The sequence below is a fragment of the Tachypleus tridentatus genome, chromosome 2 (genome assembly GCF_004210375.1).
Source record: "Tachypleus tridentatus isolate NWPU-2018 chromosome 2, ASM421037v1, whole genome shotgun sequence".
NCBI classification, from domain to species: domain Eukaryota; kingdom Metazoa; phylum Arthropoda; class Merostomata; order Xiphosura; family Limulidae; genus Tachypleus; species Tachypleus tridentatus.
Window position 1 is genome coordinate 91,125,873 of NC_134826.1, and position 18,353 is coordinate 91,144,225.

The following is an 18,353-nucleotide window of genomic DNA, read 5'->3' on the forward strand; positions in this document are numbered from 1 at the left end:
CAGAGGAAACCCTGTCTTCAGACTTCAAGAATATATAATTATATAAAATTAAGTTACTGTTTTAATCCTAAATTTTATACATGAGAATGTGTCACACACACAAGACAACTGCACTGTCTAAAGTTTAGAAATGGTAAAATAATTATTTGCCTTTCAGAAGCCTTTTCAAAATAATACAATGTATTAAAAGAACATTTATAATTTATTTAAAATTACATAAAATAAGAAATATAATGCAAATTATGCATTAGAAATATAACTTAAATATCAGAATACCAAAATCCTTACTGAAAATTATAATTTAATATCTGTCTGTTAAGTTTAATGATTAGTTCTTAAAAAAACAAAAGTTAACAGTTAAACAGCAAGAAAACGTTAATATTTTCTGAATCAAATGAGGTTTGTCTGGCATTCAAGAAAAAACTTACATGACTACTATGTAACCTTTCAGCAGAAATGCTGGTTGCTGAAAATACCAGATACTTAACTACTATCTGTTAAGTTGCAAGTACAAATGGGCATTTTGTGCCCACAATCTCAATCGGTTGCTTTTTAGATATAGAAAGTGAATAATCATATGTATCAACTCACATCCTCTTCACCAATCATTTCAGAAGAGTTCTGTACTCTGGACACATTTTTATTTTTGTAAACAGACATCAGCAGCTCTAAGTCAGGTGGACTTTTTCTTCATTGATAGTTCTTGAATTTCAAGAGCACTGAAACTACATGAAGGTTTCCTTTTCCAAATGGACTAATTTTATTAATTTCTACTGAATAGCAAACTGGTGTCAACAGTTGAATAACTTCAACCTTTATCATATTATACACTTTGTTTTTCTCATATTCATTCAAAAATAACAAATCTTTAAGCATCACATCCAGAAAGCACAATTTCATCAGAATGTCAGAGTCAATAGCAGCAGATATGTTTTCAAAATTCTCAGGCTTTGCTTGTTTAATCTGCAATACTGCTCCTGAGTCAACTTTTAATGGTTTTAGGAGGATTTTTAACTGATACAAAGTAGGTAACAAACTTGATATGGTAAAGTAAGATTCATTGTTGAGTTAAGTTTTGAAAAGAGGTCAAAATTTATTTAGCTTTTCCACATTACTCATTTCTAATTCTGCCATTAACTCTGGTTTATCAAATTCCACTAATGTCATGTATGAGTCATTGCTGTAGATGTTTCTTCAATATGGTATAAATGCTGCTCCACCTAGTCTCAAAATAAAGACTCAGCTTGTGTTCTGGTAAACCACATCATTTTAGTTTATTTACAAAACAATAGCCCTTTGATGTACCTACTCTGACAAATTAAAACAGCAATTACTTGGTTCATCCTACATTTATTCCTTCCTTAATAATTAAGTTTAAGGTATAGACAAAGCATGGTATCAACTTTAATCCATATTACTAACTGCTTTCATACAGTCAGAAGTGTTGTTTAACACTGTTTCTTTAACTTTATTTAAGATATTTTAATTTTCTGAATACAAAATAACTTGAGCTATAACTTCAGCTGTGTGAATTAGTGAACATTCATGGTTCTGAAGAATATAGCTTTTTGAAACTCAGTGTTGGTTTATGAAATAAACAGTCAAGCAAAAGGTACTGGTCATTTGCTCTAAAGGTCTATATGCCAAAAGTAATGACCACATCATTTGACACAGAAAGTTGATAAATAGCAGATTCTTGAATTCTGGTATACAGTTTGAGGATAAGGTTCTCACTTAATTCTTTCCTTGACAACACTAAGTATTTAGCATCAAGAGATTCAAGTAACATTAAAAAGTTAGGTTTCTCCACAGTTTGGAGTGGATGCACACCCTGAACTACATAGTTTGTTGATACTTTTTTCTGTTTCATGTTCTAAGTTCTTCAGCTGCTAAAGACTTGTATAGCTGTCTTTTCAGTGATTATTATACAGATGTTGAACTAACACTACTATATCTAACACTGCTGATATTTGATTATTATGATAAAGATAGTGATACAGCTAAACCCATTGTTGACAGAATTTTAACCACTGTTTTGAAACATCTTCCTGAATGCTGCACTGTGGAGAACATGTAAATGGACTTGCAGGTTTGCAGTATTTCAGAACCCCTTTACAATTCATACACACACATTCATTATAATAAACCTTCTGTAAGATTCAACCTTACAGAATGATTAACATCTTGTCTACTCCTTTGCTATTGGTGTTTGTTTACTATACACAACACCACTTTACAATTGTAAAATTAACAAACATGACATATCATTTCACTTTTACAGCAAACAGCAGTTGAATTAGATGTTGGTTTGAGAATGTTTTTAGGTTACTATCTTCTAACCCATTCTTTCTAGTATAATAAGGATCACTTTATGAATAATCAGAGCGGGAAAAAAAAAAAGTACAGATTTGTTATGGAAACTGGGATATGTATTACTCAGTAAACTAATTCTTCATTTAAGTATCACTGTTGATAAAAGTCGATAAAAGAAGGAGAATAGCACTGTGACAAAGAACTGGGATATTCAAATTTTGTAGACTTTTAAATCAGTACTTTATTTGTTAAAACATATTTGTCCTTAGTTTTCATGCAATACAATATATTAGTGGATATAAAGGGAAAAGGGTTTTAATGAGAATTTGTTACAGACCACTAAATTATACTGATGAAGTTAAGGAGAAATTTCACAATGAGATTCAGATTTCAGCTGTTAATTAAGTCATAATTATGGGTGATTTTAATTTCAATCCAAGAAAATGGGAAATGCTTGAGTCAAACCATGAAGAAGAAAGTTTTTGGAAACTGTTCAGGATGACCTTCTTCACCAAGCAGTCAAGGAACCTACTGGAAACAATGCCATTTTAGATTTATTGTTAACTTCAAATACAGAAATGACCTAGAAGGTAGAAATTGGAGAACATCCGGGTGCAAGTGATCATTGATATATTAAGTTCAATCTTTTGCTGAATATGAAGATAAGAAATGATACTTTGGTCATAAATTAAAAAAAAACAACAAATTTTGAAGAGATGTGACAAGAATTATCTGTTGTTAATTGGGCAGCTGAGTTATTTGGAGACACTGAGCAAATATTTAAAGTTTTGAAAGAAATTTTAATATTCAAAACAAATATATTCCTTATAGAAAAGGGTAGCTGAAAAGTAAAAAAAAACTAGGTTGGCTCACAAAGAGTTTAAGAGATAAAATTAACAAAACGAATTACAAACTTAAGAAATTTAAATTGACTGGTATTACAGGAAATTTAGAACATTACAGAAGATCATGAAAGTTGGTCAAACAAGAAATTAAGATATCCAAAAGAATGTGTGAAACAAATTTAGCTGAAAAGAAAAATGTTAGGAGTAAAGATTTTTTTAAAAGTACATTTAGGATGGGAATAAAACCTTTGAGGGATAATAAAGGAAGGCTTGTATCTGATGATTATAAAATGGCTTGGTTAATTTTTATTTTTTTTAATTAAGCAAGACTTAAACAGTATCCTTCATCTTTTGATAGATGAAAACAATGCTGAACAAGACAACTGCATAAATTCTAAACTTGTTAAAATAAAATTAAGAAGTTTAAAGAATGATAAAGCTCCTGGGCTAGATATTTCCCTAAAGGTTTTGATGGAGGTTAAAGATTGGATATGTGAGCCACTTACTACTATTTTTGTTAGCACTTGAAGAGTGGGCAGGTACCAGTGGATTTTAAGTTAGTTAATGTGCCTCTTTTATTCAAGGGAGATGATACAAATCATCCCAGTAATTATAGACCCATTAGTCTTACATGAATTGTGAGAAAAGTTTTGGAAAGTCTGTAAAAAGATGCTTTGCAAATTCATTTAATAAAGTTTAGAATTTTAATGAATAGTCAACATGATTTTACCAAATCTTTTGACATTCTTTGCAAAGGTTACTGCTTATGTAGATGAGAGTGAAGGTGTAGATTTAGTATATCTGGATTTTCAGAAAAAAAATAACAAGGTGCCACATAAAAGGCTTGTAAAAAAAACATTATCTTTATAGGCGTGGGGAATAAGTTAGTAAATTAGATAGAAGAGTGTCTGGATGGAAGACAGATATTTTACAAATGAAGTTCAGTCGAACTGAATTAATGTTGCATGGCTTACTCTTAGGACCTTTGCTCTTTTTGGTTTACATCAATGACATATATGAAGGAATAGTCAATCAATTACTGAAATTTGCAGACAATATTAAGGTCTTGGGTGTTGCTAGCTGTGAAGAAAATGCTGCCGATTTACAAAAGGATTTAGATCATTTAGTGAGTTTAGCAAATAAATGGCAGATTGGTTTTAACCCTTAAACAGCAGGAATGTTGTAGGTAGTAGCATCAATTGATGATGGCCACCATATAAGAGTTAATTATAATAAATGCAAGATAATGCATGTTGGTTGTCATAATTTATATTTGCCAGTATAATTTGGATGAAAATAACCTTAACCATCTCATAAAAGAAAGAGATCTTGGTGTAATGAATGATCAGTCTCTAATGGCATCCAAACAGTGTGCTGTTGCTAGTGATAGGGGAAAATTTTACATTGTATCTAATGAAATATTTAACACAAATCTAAAAAGAATATAATTTTATTGTATAGGTCATTGATTAGACCATGTTTGGAATATCTGCTTCATCTTTGGCTCCTTTTCTTAAGAAAGACACTGAATTATTGGAAAGGGTTCAGAGGAGGGTTACTAAAATAGTCATATGAGGAGAGATTAAGATCCTTAAAATTGTTTTATCTTGAAAAAAGAAGAGTTAGAGAAGATCTGATTGAAGTATTTAAGACTGTAAAAGGAATTGATAATGTTGATGCCTCAATATTTATAATATTTAATAACAAGGATTATAAAACTACAGGATATAAGTACAAAGTTTAGCAGAGTAGTAGTCATCTTCAGCTGCGAGTGTTTTTTTTGTGTTTTTTTTTTCCCAAAAAGGTGGTTGACCTATGGAATGAATTGTCTTCAGATGTTGTACAGACAGTAAATTTAAACAAGTTTAAGAAAAAATATAACAATAAGAGATAACACATGCTTTCTGAAATCTTCATTTTCAAGCATAACATCAACTTTTATTTTTACATTTTGTATTGAAGTAGTTAATTTCTAACTGACATTATTCTATATTATCATACAACAGTAAAAGGTCACCTGCAATGCCTAATGTATTGCTTTCTACAGCAAATAAAACCAAAATTGAGAATAACAGGTATCTTTATTTCTTGCTTTTAAGTTGATATGTAATGCTGTGCTGTAACTTCCAAAGTGTATATTTCTTCTTGTAATTTATTGCATGCTTATGTTTTCTGATGTGAGGACATTACAAATTGTAACATTAAGTACTTCTTATATGACATCACTCGTGTGTCTACTGACTGACTAACAGACAGTATACATATATATGTGGTGTGAATGGTTAAAACATGCAATTCCTCAAGTCAGCCTTTGGCCACATTTTGGGATAATCACCTATTGCAACAATATGCAGTGTACACTTAAGACAATTTAGTATTATTTTACATGTTCATAACTTTATTTACAATAATTTTGAAGCCTTAAGTGATGTACATGTACCTATAACTATATAGTTACTCAAGTGGTTTGTAACCAAGGAAAAAGAAAATTCATAAATAATTTTTATTAGACAAATACATACTTGGACAAAGTAAAAACCTGGTATTTCAAATATTCTTTAAGTAGCTTAAATCTGAAGAAAAATGACAAAAATTAGAATAACATCAAATTATTTTATAAAATAAGACTTCTGATAGTCATAACTTTATCTTACAAAGTTTTAAATCCATTAGAGAATAAATAAGGATGCCTGGAACATTTTTCATGTTTGTGTCTATATATAAAATTTCAAAAAATACAATTTAAACAAGTATCTCTTGTTACATACAAGCTTTAGGAGCACAGCACTTTTGTAGCTTCTTAAACATTTCTGCATACAGAACAAGGAATTTTGCAAAAAACAACATGAAAATTTAACACACACAGACTCCCTAGATCTGTGCATGCTTATGCAAGACTAAATAATACTGTTACTAAGCAAACTTAGAAACCTATCACAATGTACAAAAAAAGTGAATTTTTACTTTTTTAATACCATAATAGCCATCCAGTTAGTGATGGATGCTGCCAGCCAGTTGTCTTTCCTCTAATCAACAGTTGAAAATTAGTGACAGTGGCAGACAGCCTTTATTTAACACTTAAGTAGCTAGAGAATAGGCAGTGGGTGCTGCTAGTCAGTTGCCTTCTCTTCAATAGTTGCATTCCCATGAAATTAATTAATTATAATTTTTATTAATCAGTTATTGCAATATTCAAAAACAGTATTGATCAGAAACATTAATTTTGATTAATCAATAACTTTGCCCATCTTTACCACTTGAAATCACATAACTAATGATTAAAATAAAACTGTTTAGATTTGTGATGTCTAACTGTTGAGACAAATGATTTACATTCATCTGAACTGACCAACAGCAGAACAGAACACTTTGAAACAAGTGTTTTCCAGGATAACTTACCTTTCCCATTGGTTCCAGTCCAGGTCTAGTAGTGACAATCATGACAGTTGATGACCAGACATTTTCTCTGAATTTGAAGTTTGTAAAACAAACACTGTGGCTTTGAATACACTGGCTGAGGCCCTTTTCAACTGAGTAAACCTGTGTAATGCCACCTACAGTTCCTTCCTGCAAGAAAGGCCATTTAATTCTAAAACTCATCACAAACTTTTTTGGGTTTTTATTTGCTAAGTCTCTGATGATATCTCCAAAACCTTTGTCTTTAAATTACTATCTGTTTATATCGTATTCTTAGTTTGTCCACATAAACAATGACTATTACATCCAAAAACTTGAAACAATCTGCTGAGTTAGTATAAAAAATTGCAAAATATGTAAGTGGAGAAAACTTTTTAAACTGCATGCACAAGCACACATCTGTAGATAAACAGAGGATTACAGTTTTACATTTGCATATTTTATATCTGATACATTACAAAAGTTTTGTAAAATATAAATAGTACAGTTAAAAAGTTTTAATAACACCTAATAGGTCAAATATAAGAATTAAAGTGGTTCAAAATCTAAAAATCAAACCAGAGTGTGATTTTAGATAAATCTGTTAAAAACAAAATGTAGAAGTGAAAATCAAGAAAAAAGAATTGGTATTTTATAGAACAAAGTCCATGAAGAACAAAAGAGTAGATAAGCTGCATAAAAAAATATAAATGAAAAAAAGGAAAAATACACTCAAGAAATGATTGCTGATAAATTATTCATATACATTTACTTTTACAAAAACATTTTATCCCATTTTATATACAACTAGTATATGTTTCTAATGGTATTATCATAATTTTCAGACTTTACCTCTGACAGAAGACCAGTCAAAGCACACCACTTTATACTGGAATCAACAGTGTAATTTACAATTTCAGAACCTTCAAGACGACTATGCCTCAGAAATATCTTTTGTGGAGCATTCCCAGCTACAATACAAAGTATCTCGTTTTTAATCTAAATACTAAAAATACAGTCACCAAATAAATTACTGTATTTCTTAATCAAACGTCTTCAGCTTTATGGTTCTCTCTTTTTGTATTTCATATAAGTAATATATGTCACATGTTAGTATAATTGTATAATTAGTAATATAGCTTTACTATAATATTAGAACAATATTGAAACAATAACAATAATCTATACATTATCAGATACTCATCACAGCAGACTTGAAAAATAGAACACTAGATGCAGTTTATAATTTAACAAATAATTTAAGATCAAACAATTGTAGGTACTAATTCTTATAAAGTTACATACACAAAAAGAAGCAATCTTTAGTGCTACAATGACCTGTAATTCTGATATAAAATTCTTACTTACATTTATAAGACCAGAATGGTGTGTCATTTGAGGATGCTGGAAAACTAAATAAATATCTAAGCACATGAAGTTACAAAACAAATTGCATTTAAATAACTTTTTAACATCTTAGATTATACTATGCTTAATAAAGCACTTAACAATTACCATGAAATATACAAGTTTAAAATAACTAGTTGTGATAAATTTAGAGACTCACTTTTTAGGGGTTGTTCAGGAGGGAATATTTTTTCTGTTCACCTCAAACCCCACATTGAGCACACCATTCATTAAAATTTTACAAAAAATGAGGAAACATACGTAATGATGCATCAACATTCAAGCAAAACTGGAATTTGTAAAAATTCTGGAGAATTTAGGAGGTGACTTATATTTTATCAGTGTTAGTAAAATGCTACTATTTAATAATGTTTTTGAACAACTTAAAATGAGACTTACATTCATCAACATTCCAATGAAACACAGCAGTTTCTGTCACAATTGCTATTATCTTTGTATTGATCCAGGTCCAGAAATGTACCTCTGATGACATCTGGTACTTGGTGATATTCTTTCTACTTTCAATGTCAATCACTTGAAAATGCAAACCAGCTGAAATAAAACAGTTTCATCATTTAGAAAAACAACCTCCTTTTGCTGAAAGGGTTAATTATCACACTTATCTTTACACCAAGTATAACTAATTCTTTCAATCTTGTAATAACAATGAGCCAGTGTCTGTAACATTAATGAACTTCTAAAGCTGTCTATTACAACAGTCAATTACTAAGGTTGTTTTCTTTTATAATAACTGAATACTCAGGCTGTTTTTTACAATAATAGATTACAAAGGTTGATTTTTATATCAATCAACTACAAAGGCTGTCTTATTTACAACAATTGATTACTAAGGCTGTTTTACACAACAGTCAATTAATAAAGCTGTTTATAATTGGAGATGAGTAAATTAATCAGTTAATCAAAGTTTCTCGTTTGTCTCCAATTAATACCATTTTTTATCATTGCAATAATTGGTAAAGTGAAATTATGATTAATCAGTTAAAGTTATAAAAATACAACTAATCAAAACTGATTATTACTATTTTAGAGTAATACAACAATAAAATTATGATTCACTGATTAATGTCACAAAAATACAACTAACTGAAAAGAAGATAAGTAGCAGGCAGCATTCAATGTCAACTGTCTGGCTACTTAAGTGTTGAAATAAAGGCTATCTAGTCACTGCCATTAATTTTCAGCCACTAACTACAGGGAAAGAAACTGACTGAAAGCATCCATCACCAATTGCTTGGTTACTTATAGCAGCAAATAAAATATAAATTTATTGTTGTTTTGTTTTATACTATGTTATGATTCTAATTTTATCTGGCAACTGTATTAATTAGTGTTGTATAAGGAGGTATGGATCTAGGGGAAAAAAAAAAAGATAAAAAGGGTCTTGACCCTCACTACATTTTTCCCAGATATTAATAACTATGTTGTATTGACAATCAAAGTTCCCATTCAGTTTTTAAATAAATTAAGAGCTATTTCTTAATTTTGTACAAGCAGGTGTAGATTTAGGGAGAAGTCCAGGGGATATGGACCCTCCTCCATATTTAGTAGTACTACAGTGACACTAATTTAAATTCAAAAGTATTATTACTAAAGGTCTAGTTGGAACCACACCCCCATAAAGCCCTGAATTCATACACATCAAGATGTAAACTGTAAAATCTGTTTTTTCATCATGTTGAAATTTATAATTCTCATAACTTTACTCAATGGTGTCAAATAAACTATCAAGTTTCTTTTTGTACAAAATCCTACTTCCTGAGTTTATATTCTTGTGAAAGTTGTAACAGACACTAGCACATTTGGAACAATGAACAGTCTGATCATTGGAAAACACTATCAATTATCCAACTCCCCTGATTCTGAAGCAATCTCTTTTATCCACTTTTTCAATACAGTCATTTAACTATATGATAAATTAGAAATGTAAATTGATCAATTGATTTTCATTATTATACATTAATCTAATTTATATTTTATAATAGTCTAACAAGTCAATAATATATAACACTGTTAATCTGTGTTGTTAGCTTATTTATACAAGCAGAACTCCAATTTAACTATTACTAGCTCTATTATAAAAATGCTTTAGGAATCAAAGAAGTGTGAAAAGAAAAACCTGACTATAGTTACAAAACAGCATAGAAAAGTCCTATTAAGTAGAAATGTTAATATATACAAGTTGTTTTACTGACTTCTCAGCAATGTATTTGAGTTTATTCCAGTCAGTATTCCAAAATGTATTAAATATTAAATTCACTTAACACATTTTTTGCAGAACTCATTATATATGCATGCAATTTTAATAAGGTACAATAAACAAAAGCACTGTGTTCCTGAACCTTATATATAACAAGAGATACTTATTAATTATCAATTTGTTGTTTTTTTTAATCTAATACAGTGTGAAAAAACATTCCAAACATCTTTATTTATTCACTAATGGTTTTCAAACTTTGTAAGATAAAGTTTTGACTACCAAGTCTTAATTTACAAAATAAATTGACGTTATTCCAACTTCCATGTTGTTTTACTTTAATCCTAAATAATTTAAATATCTAAAATGCTACATTTTTACTTCAGTTAAACAATTATTTGCCTAATAATAATTATGTAAGATTATTTGTTTCCCCTGGTTACAAACCATTTGTATCCAATCAAAGGGATGGCAAGGATGGGCAGCAAACCCCTTCTTCTTTACCCATAAAAATTTCAAAAGTGACAATAATCTGGAACAGGTATATGGAAAAAGCTAAGTAGCATGAAGAAACCCTACTACTAATTTTGTGGAATACTTCATCTTAACAGCATGCATTACTGGCCATGGGTATACATCATGATTGGCAAGATTAGTCTCCACCCAAAGAAAATTTGGTAGGATGTCTCATACAGCCCTCAGATTGCTATCCCAACCCCACCAACTAAGGTGGAATATCAGGAGCAGATGTGTGTAACCCACATATAGCATAGGCCCACGCAGAGGCTAAAGCACATGTATTACTAACAGATATCCCAAGTAACCACAGTCTGTAGGCTAATAAAAGCAAGGACCACACAGCATCACAACCTCTAAAACATGGAGTTGAAACAAACATCCAAGCCACTGAGCAGCAAATAGTATACCCGGGTATGTCTTATTGCTAGCTTTATAATACAGATTCTTGGAATGAATAAATAAGTAACATACCTGAACAGGAAATGTACTCCACTGAGTGTGATCCTCAACCTAAAGAGAACATGCCACAGTAGGAAAGGTAATATATAGAAAAATTAACTTACCAAGTTACAGTCAAACTTATTTTTGAAGGATGGCAACAGGTAAAAGGCAATACCCCAATTCACATGCATTAAGATGGTATGTTTCACTCCTATTGGTGGAGGGTTGTTGGATGATAATTTATATACAAAGAAGCAGTACACCACATTAACCATAGGATAGTTGGGAGTTTCAAGGCTTATGGCATGCAGAATAATTTGGCATATTGAGGGCAACATGCAACATTAAACAAGAAGAGCTATTACATGAGGAGGTAGGGTACCATATTGGAACTGTAACTTTGTAGTGGACATAAAATTAATGTTTATTATAAATGCATACACTGTACTGTTCAAACATTTTATTTAAGTCCATTAATATTACAAGAGAAAGCTTCTAACAGATTAAATAATAAAACATTATATTAACAATGTAAGTTATTGCTTACGCTATAGTTTATAATGTGTTGTTCATTTCCTTGTTTTACTTACATGATTCTTACCTACTGTAATGCCATAAATTACACTATTTTTCCAATAAAGAAAATTCAAAAATTAATCAAATAAAAATTACAAAAAAATTTAAAAATAACTAATAGTTTACTGCAAGTATCAGCAAAATATTACCAATAAATGTACAAAAATTTTACAATAACAAAAACAAATTGATGAAAAGCATAACTAGGGATGGAGAATTAAAAAACACCCCAATGTTGTAAAAAGTCTGATTGATTTTAACTAAATACTTGCCTTTCATGTAAATCACTTAAATTATTTGTATAGAAAATCCCAGATTAGAGTTCAAAGAACATGTCATCACATTTATTGACTTGCATTCAAAATTACATTGAACTCCTATTTTATGAATTTATGTCAATAAGTTTGGAATCAAATTGTAGATTATAATTCAAACTTTAATATTATATACAAGTTAATTTCTTAAAAGTAAATATTAAAAGAACACATTCAAATATAGATGTCAGTGATTCACGTGGTATGTTGAAAGCAGCAGTTCTTAAAATTAGATGTTTGTGATGTGAAAATACTAAGTCAATAGTTCTGCACAAATTAGGAACTCAGATTACTAAAATTATCAAGCCAGGATATAAAATAAAATAAGAAACGCATATCTTTTTATTAAGCTGGGATATAGCTTATGTACTGAATCAAACACAGTGGCCCCATTCAACTCTTTCCATTTTTTGAAACAGTTCCTTACATACTCTTATTACAGTATATGACATGTGAATGACCAATCAAAAACTCAGTATATCCTGAAAATGCTCTTCCCCACTATTATAACATTTTAAAAGGCTTCTATGTTCTTTCAATCCAAGTTTCCAAGAAGATAGGTTGTGTCTTTGGCCTGCTTGAAGTTTCACATTTTATAAAATCTAAAAATATCTTAGTTACTATGCTTAAAAAAATTAGAGTGGAATTCTATAGCATCAGCAAAGTTAGTTATAATTATTTGGTTATGAAACTGTATATGTAAAACCCAAAGAAAAAAATGTATCCTTCATGTGCAAAATTTTAAAAAGCTTAGCAACTTGTGTCCAGCAACAACCAAGTGCAAAGGTTGTAGAAAGAAGATATAATCGTTTGCTTTAAATCTTGATTCATTGCTTTATATTTTTAAAAAATAAGTTAATAATTTATTTCTGAAGAGTAACACTGTATATACATACATACATATATATATGTGCGTGTTTACATATACATGATGTATAATTGAAATGCTACTGTATATTACAAAATACTAGTCCACTAAAACACAGCCAAGACAAGGAAGATTAAAGGTCAGTTTTATAATACTTGATATGTGACCTGAGTGCACATGCATCATGTCAGTGCAAGCTGTGTAATCTCAGGTAGGCATGACTGGAAGGTCAATAATAATAAATATATATGTTCCTATATAGCATTATAACACTTAAGCTACTTAATGTAAACATTTATATTTTTGTGTTATAATATGTTGTAAGTCCAGAAAATAAGCAAAAAAAAAGCACAAGTTATATTTATTTCCTAAATTTTTATTTTGGTTGCAAGGTTGATCTGGTGACAGACACCACATGGTTGAAGTATAAAAAATATAAAGTCTTACTGAAAACAAACATTTGAAATATATTTAGGAGGTTTTAGAGTTTATACAAATAATATCTAAGATTTTTGGGATGAAGAATAGGTTTTTAATCGTAACATGAAACCACTTTGCACTCAGACTAGTAACAAAAGACTATTTTCACAAATAAATCTTTAGTAAAAATATTTCATTAGAAAATCTAACTTTTTGTATACAAAATACTTGTAATCTTTACTAAAAGTCTACCAAATTTTGTAAAGACATACATGCTGTATCAAAAGTTATAGAGTAAAAGTGTAGATGAACTTGTGTATATTATACCAAGCCACTTCCAAATGGGTTAAAGGTGAATTAGCACACCTACCTCTTAAACCAATTATAGGAGCCTCAGGATTCATTTTGGCTGATGAGGCAGCAGCTTCCCATGTTTTAGGGAAAGAACAGTGAGGATTGAGAACAGTAATGGCTGTACTAAACTTGTGATGTTTGCTAAAAAAAAACACACATTTTGGTATTTGTACAATAAATATGCATAAAAAGTTTAATAATTCCATCATTTAAGAACATTACTGAAGATCTTAGCACATTCAAGATATACTACAGACTAGAATTTTTAACCTGAATAAAACTTTAAAGAGTGCAGTTGAAGTGAAATATATAAACTCATTTCTGCACAAGGTTTCACTGAGTTACATCAAAAATTTAATGAGGCAAATTTACTTAAATGTATTATAATGAAATTAGCATTATTATGAATAACTCACAGTTTTGTCTCTCTCATTAAATCATAGCTAATGTACGCAGTACAAGTATCTACAGAATGAATCTACTGATACAGCACTGTTTATGCACTTTCAGTCAAACTTCTATGTGATAAACTGAGGATTAGAAAAAAAATTTGCTCATATCATTTGACAGTAGCCATGCACAATGTTTGTTTACTTAGATATTATTTCAAGCAATACATACTTACCTGACTGGCATGCTTATAATCAACAGAAAGAACTAACTTTAAACTACAATATCCTAATTGTTATTTTAAAAATGGTTTGCAAAATTTGTTGCCAAGTGTGTCAAACAACTGAAGCATTATTTGTTGATTTCATCCTTACTAGTACTTACTGTTGCCCCTCACCTAGATACATGTTATTTAAATAGATAATTAAATTGTACTTAGGTTTTACTTTTACATTTCAGTTAATTATGTCTTATTTGTGTCCTAATATTCATCTTTGAAAGGTTTAATAATTTTTTTAATATAACCCAAACTTCACCCCAGTTTACAAGGATCAACCTACAATGCAAGTGTAAAAACATTTATATGAAAGCTTGCATATCTCTGCAAAAGATACTGTAATATGTCTTAAAGGCACCCATAAAAATTATTTTGCACTTAAACTACTCAGAATCTGACTGCAAATAACTACAATAAATAAAGAATTTTTAGTATAAATAATAGAAAAAAATGAGTTAAATATGTTATTTTTTGTACTACACACCTTTAAGAAAGCTCCTCTCAAATTTCAAGTAATTCCATCCACTAGTTCTATTTTTGTAACAAAACTTGAGAGAGCTGCTTGACCTACATATAATGCTAGTAGGTTGATGTGAAAGAGTTAAGATTACAGACTAAATGAACAGAGCAGAAACTGAGAGGATTCAAGTATACCCATCCATAATTTTGAATCTACAAGTTTGAACTACTGATGAGGATTGTTTGTTTGTTTGTTTTTTGAATTTTGCGCAAAGCTATACGAGGGCTATCTGTGCGAGCCATCCCTAATTTAGCAGTGTAAGACTAGAGGGAAGGCAGCTAGTTATCACCACCCACTGCCAACTCTTGGGCAACTCTTTTACCAAGGAATAGTGGGATTGACCATCACGTTATAACACCCCCACGGCTGAAAGGGAGAGCATGTTTGGTGCGACCAATATTCGAATCCACGACCCTCAGATTACAAGTTGAACGCTTTAACCCACCTGGCCTGATGAGAAGGAAAGTGTTCAATCAGCAGGTTTCATCTGGCACTTTAGACCAAATAATGAAATCTTTTATCAATTTTACAATACATTCACAGGTAAAAATGCAAAACATGTTGACCAACTTTATTTCTAAAAACCAAAACTCTTTGTATTGAATCACTATTATCTTATCATTAATTGAGTTACACAGTGATGCATTTTGCACACATACTAAGTGGACCCCAAGGGCCTAGACCTGGGTAGCATTACTTATGTGTGTGAGCAAATGCACATCATTTTAATGAGGCAATCTAGTGAAAACCACATAGAAAAGAAGCAGTTCCTCATATTACAACCTCTACTGTTTAGAAAACCCATTGCATTTTGGTAACAATGGCTTTTATATCATGTTGCTTAGCAATAAAAGTATAGCCTAATATTGTTGTTAAAAGCTCATGTGCTGAAAGTATAAAAGGTTTTTGTTCATTTTTAAATTTTTTCATTAAAAAATACAGCTTCTATACATCTTTAAAATCTTTAGTTTTTTGTAAGATAGAAATTTTAAATAGGTTTTGATTTTCTGTGTTTGGTATTCCAAGTTTACAGAGAAAGTATTCTGCTGGAGCAGTGTTATTGTTAGTTATATGTATAAAATGCACTGATGTGTTCCAAGATGCACTTGTGGAAAGATCTTCCAGTTTCTTCTATATACATGTCTCCATGAATATTACAAATAATTTAACAGACTATATTTTTGATGTGGCACACTTCTTCTGCTCCATTTTCTCTTGTGTAGCATTGTTTTTTGGCACATTTTGTTTGTGAGTATGAAAGGTAAACTAATTCTTTCAGTATTCTACCTGGTTTTTTGTGTTATGTTGATTGTCATTTGAAATTGTTTAATGGCTTTGCAAATCTTGGTTGTGATTATGTTGTTTACAAATGAAGTGTCCACATTCTGGATTATCACAGTCTTACAAACTGTTTTTTAACACAACCAGTAAACTTTGTATCCTTTCAACTTTACATTTTTGTTTCCTAGCATCTTCTATTTTCCATCTATCTGTTTTACTTCAGCTAATCATAAAACATATTATGGTTCTCTATTTTTGTATTCCATATATGTAATATGTTAGTATAGTTGCATAATTAGTAATATAACTATACTATGATATTAGAACAATAGTAATAATAATAATAATAATAACCTATACAGTGTCAGATGCATGTTACATCAGACTTGAAAAATAGAACACTACAAGCAATTTACAATTTAACACTTAATTTAAGATCAAACAATTATATGTACTAATCCTCATAAAGTCACAAAATTGAATCACTAGTTAAAATAAAAATTATTTGATTATTATCTGAAGTATAAAGGTAATTTTTCTAACCATTTTCATCATAATGTGTAAATCATTCCAATATGCAGTAAAAATGTGAAAAAAATAAAACATTCCATTTGTTTATTAAATTGGTGCAAAGTCACTCAAGGACTACCTGCACTAGCCATTCCTAATTTAGAAACGATAAACTAAATAGCAGGCAGCTAATGAACATCATCCACTGCCAACTGTCAGGCTGCTCTTTACCAATGAATAGCGGAATTCACCATATCATCATAATATTCCCACAGCAGAAAGTGTCAGCATATTCAGTGAAGGAATTCAAATCCACTATCTGAAGGTTGCAAGCTGAGTGCTCTAACCACTATACCATATCAAATATATATCGTACTGTATCAACTGTGATTCTTAAAAAGAAATCTCATTAAAAAAGATATTATGTATAAATTAAAAACTTAAATAGCATTAAAAAGATTGATGGCCTTTAAAAAACTAAAACCATTTCCAAGGTGGACAGTGTCACCATCACCAATAACACTGTCTAACGTCATGGACAACCTTGGGACAGATATGGTGAAAATGGCGCCATCATTGAGAGTCATAACGACAGTAAGAAAGTAAAATGTGGTTTACTGTGACCTGAGTATTGCACAGACTACACAATGGCACATCAGTTCCAGATAAAAGAAAAAGATGAGTTGAAAAACTGTGTCCAATGCGTAGTCTAGTTAGAACAACTCCCTCTTTCCGATCCTTACGGAAGCAAGATGGCCAAAGTCCAAAAAAGGGTTTTATTTGGAAAAGCTTGTTGTCACTTTGCTCACTCCAAGTCGAATGCCAGCTGGCACAGAGCCAAGCCTTGAATACAAGACCATAGTCCATGTATGGAACAGGCACAGTGGTGACAGTGCCAGAGAAAATATATTTTGCTGTGGCATTGTCAAGCTTGTTCCCATGAATACCAACATGGCCCAGTATCCAGAAAAACTGGATAGACATAGATGTTAAAAATAAATAGGTCAGTCAGTTTTGAATACCATAGAGAACAGGGTGTGAACTAATGTGAAGTGATCCCAGAGCCAGTAGAGAACTAAGCAAGTCAGTATAGATAATACAGTTTGAATACTGCTCAGCTTCAATGTGATCCAGGGCAAGAGAAATGGCATACAGTTCAGCAGTGAACACAGAAGCTACAGAGGGGATTCTGCACGCAACCACCGAACCACAATAAACCATGGCTGAGCCTACACAGTCACCTGATTTTGAGCCATTTGTATAAATAGGAGTGGAAGGATGGTTCGAAAGATGTTCAGCATATAACAGACAGTATTTCCAATCAGAAGTGTCTGCTTTTCTTAGATGACTTAAAGATAGGTCACACTGGAGAAACTGTAAGAAGCCATGATGGGATGGGCTGACCAGTGGATACAGCAAAGACAGACCCAATTCATCCAACTGCTCCTGGATATGAAGGCCAAAAGGAGCAATGGCAGATCATCTGTTCTGAAAAAGTATGGCCCACCAAGGAAGGAAAACATAATCTCAGGTGGGATGCTTTGGTAAGAAACGAAGTTTCAAAGCATATAATAAAGACATTTGCAAATGGTGGAGGTGCAAAGAAGGTTCATGAGACTCTACGTATAAACTCTGAACTGGTGAAGTGCAGATAGCCCCAGTGCAGAGCCAAAGTCCTTGATAATGAATGGGGTCCAGAATCTTTAA

At 31.0% G+C, this 18,353-nt stretch overlaps 1 protein-coding gene across 5 annotated transcripts in view; it reads right to left on the minus strand.

The window, feature by feature from the left end:
* Positions 1 to 18,353, minus strand: part of LOC143244508 (clathrin heavy chain 1-like) — a 59,209-nt gene that overhangs the window by 13,753 nt on the left and 27,103 nt on the right. For all 5 annotated transcript variants that reach the window (XM_076489319.1, XM_076489320.1, XM_076489318.1 and 2 more), the window contains 4 exons: positions 13,685 to 13,809; positions 8,361 to 8,513; positions 7,407 to 7,525; positions 6,558 to 6,725 (listed from right to left, as the gene is read on the minus strand). In XM_076489319.1, the coding sequence (XP_076345434.1) occupies positions 6,558 to 6,725; positions 7,407 to 7,525; positions 8,361 to 8,513; positions 13,685 to 13,809 (565 nt within the window). The remainder of the gene's footprint in view (positions 1 to 6,557; positions 6,726 to 7,406; positions 7,526 to 8,360; positions 8,514 to 13,684; positions 13,810 to 18,353) is intronic.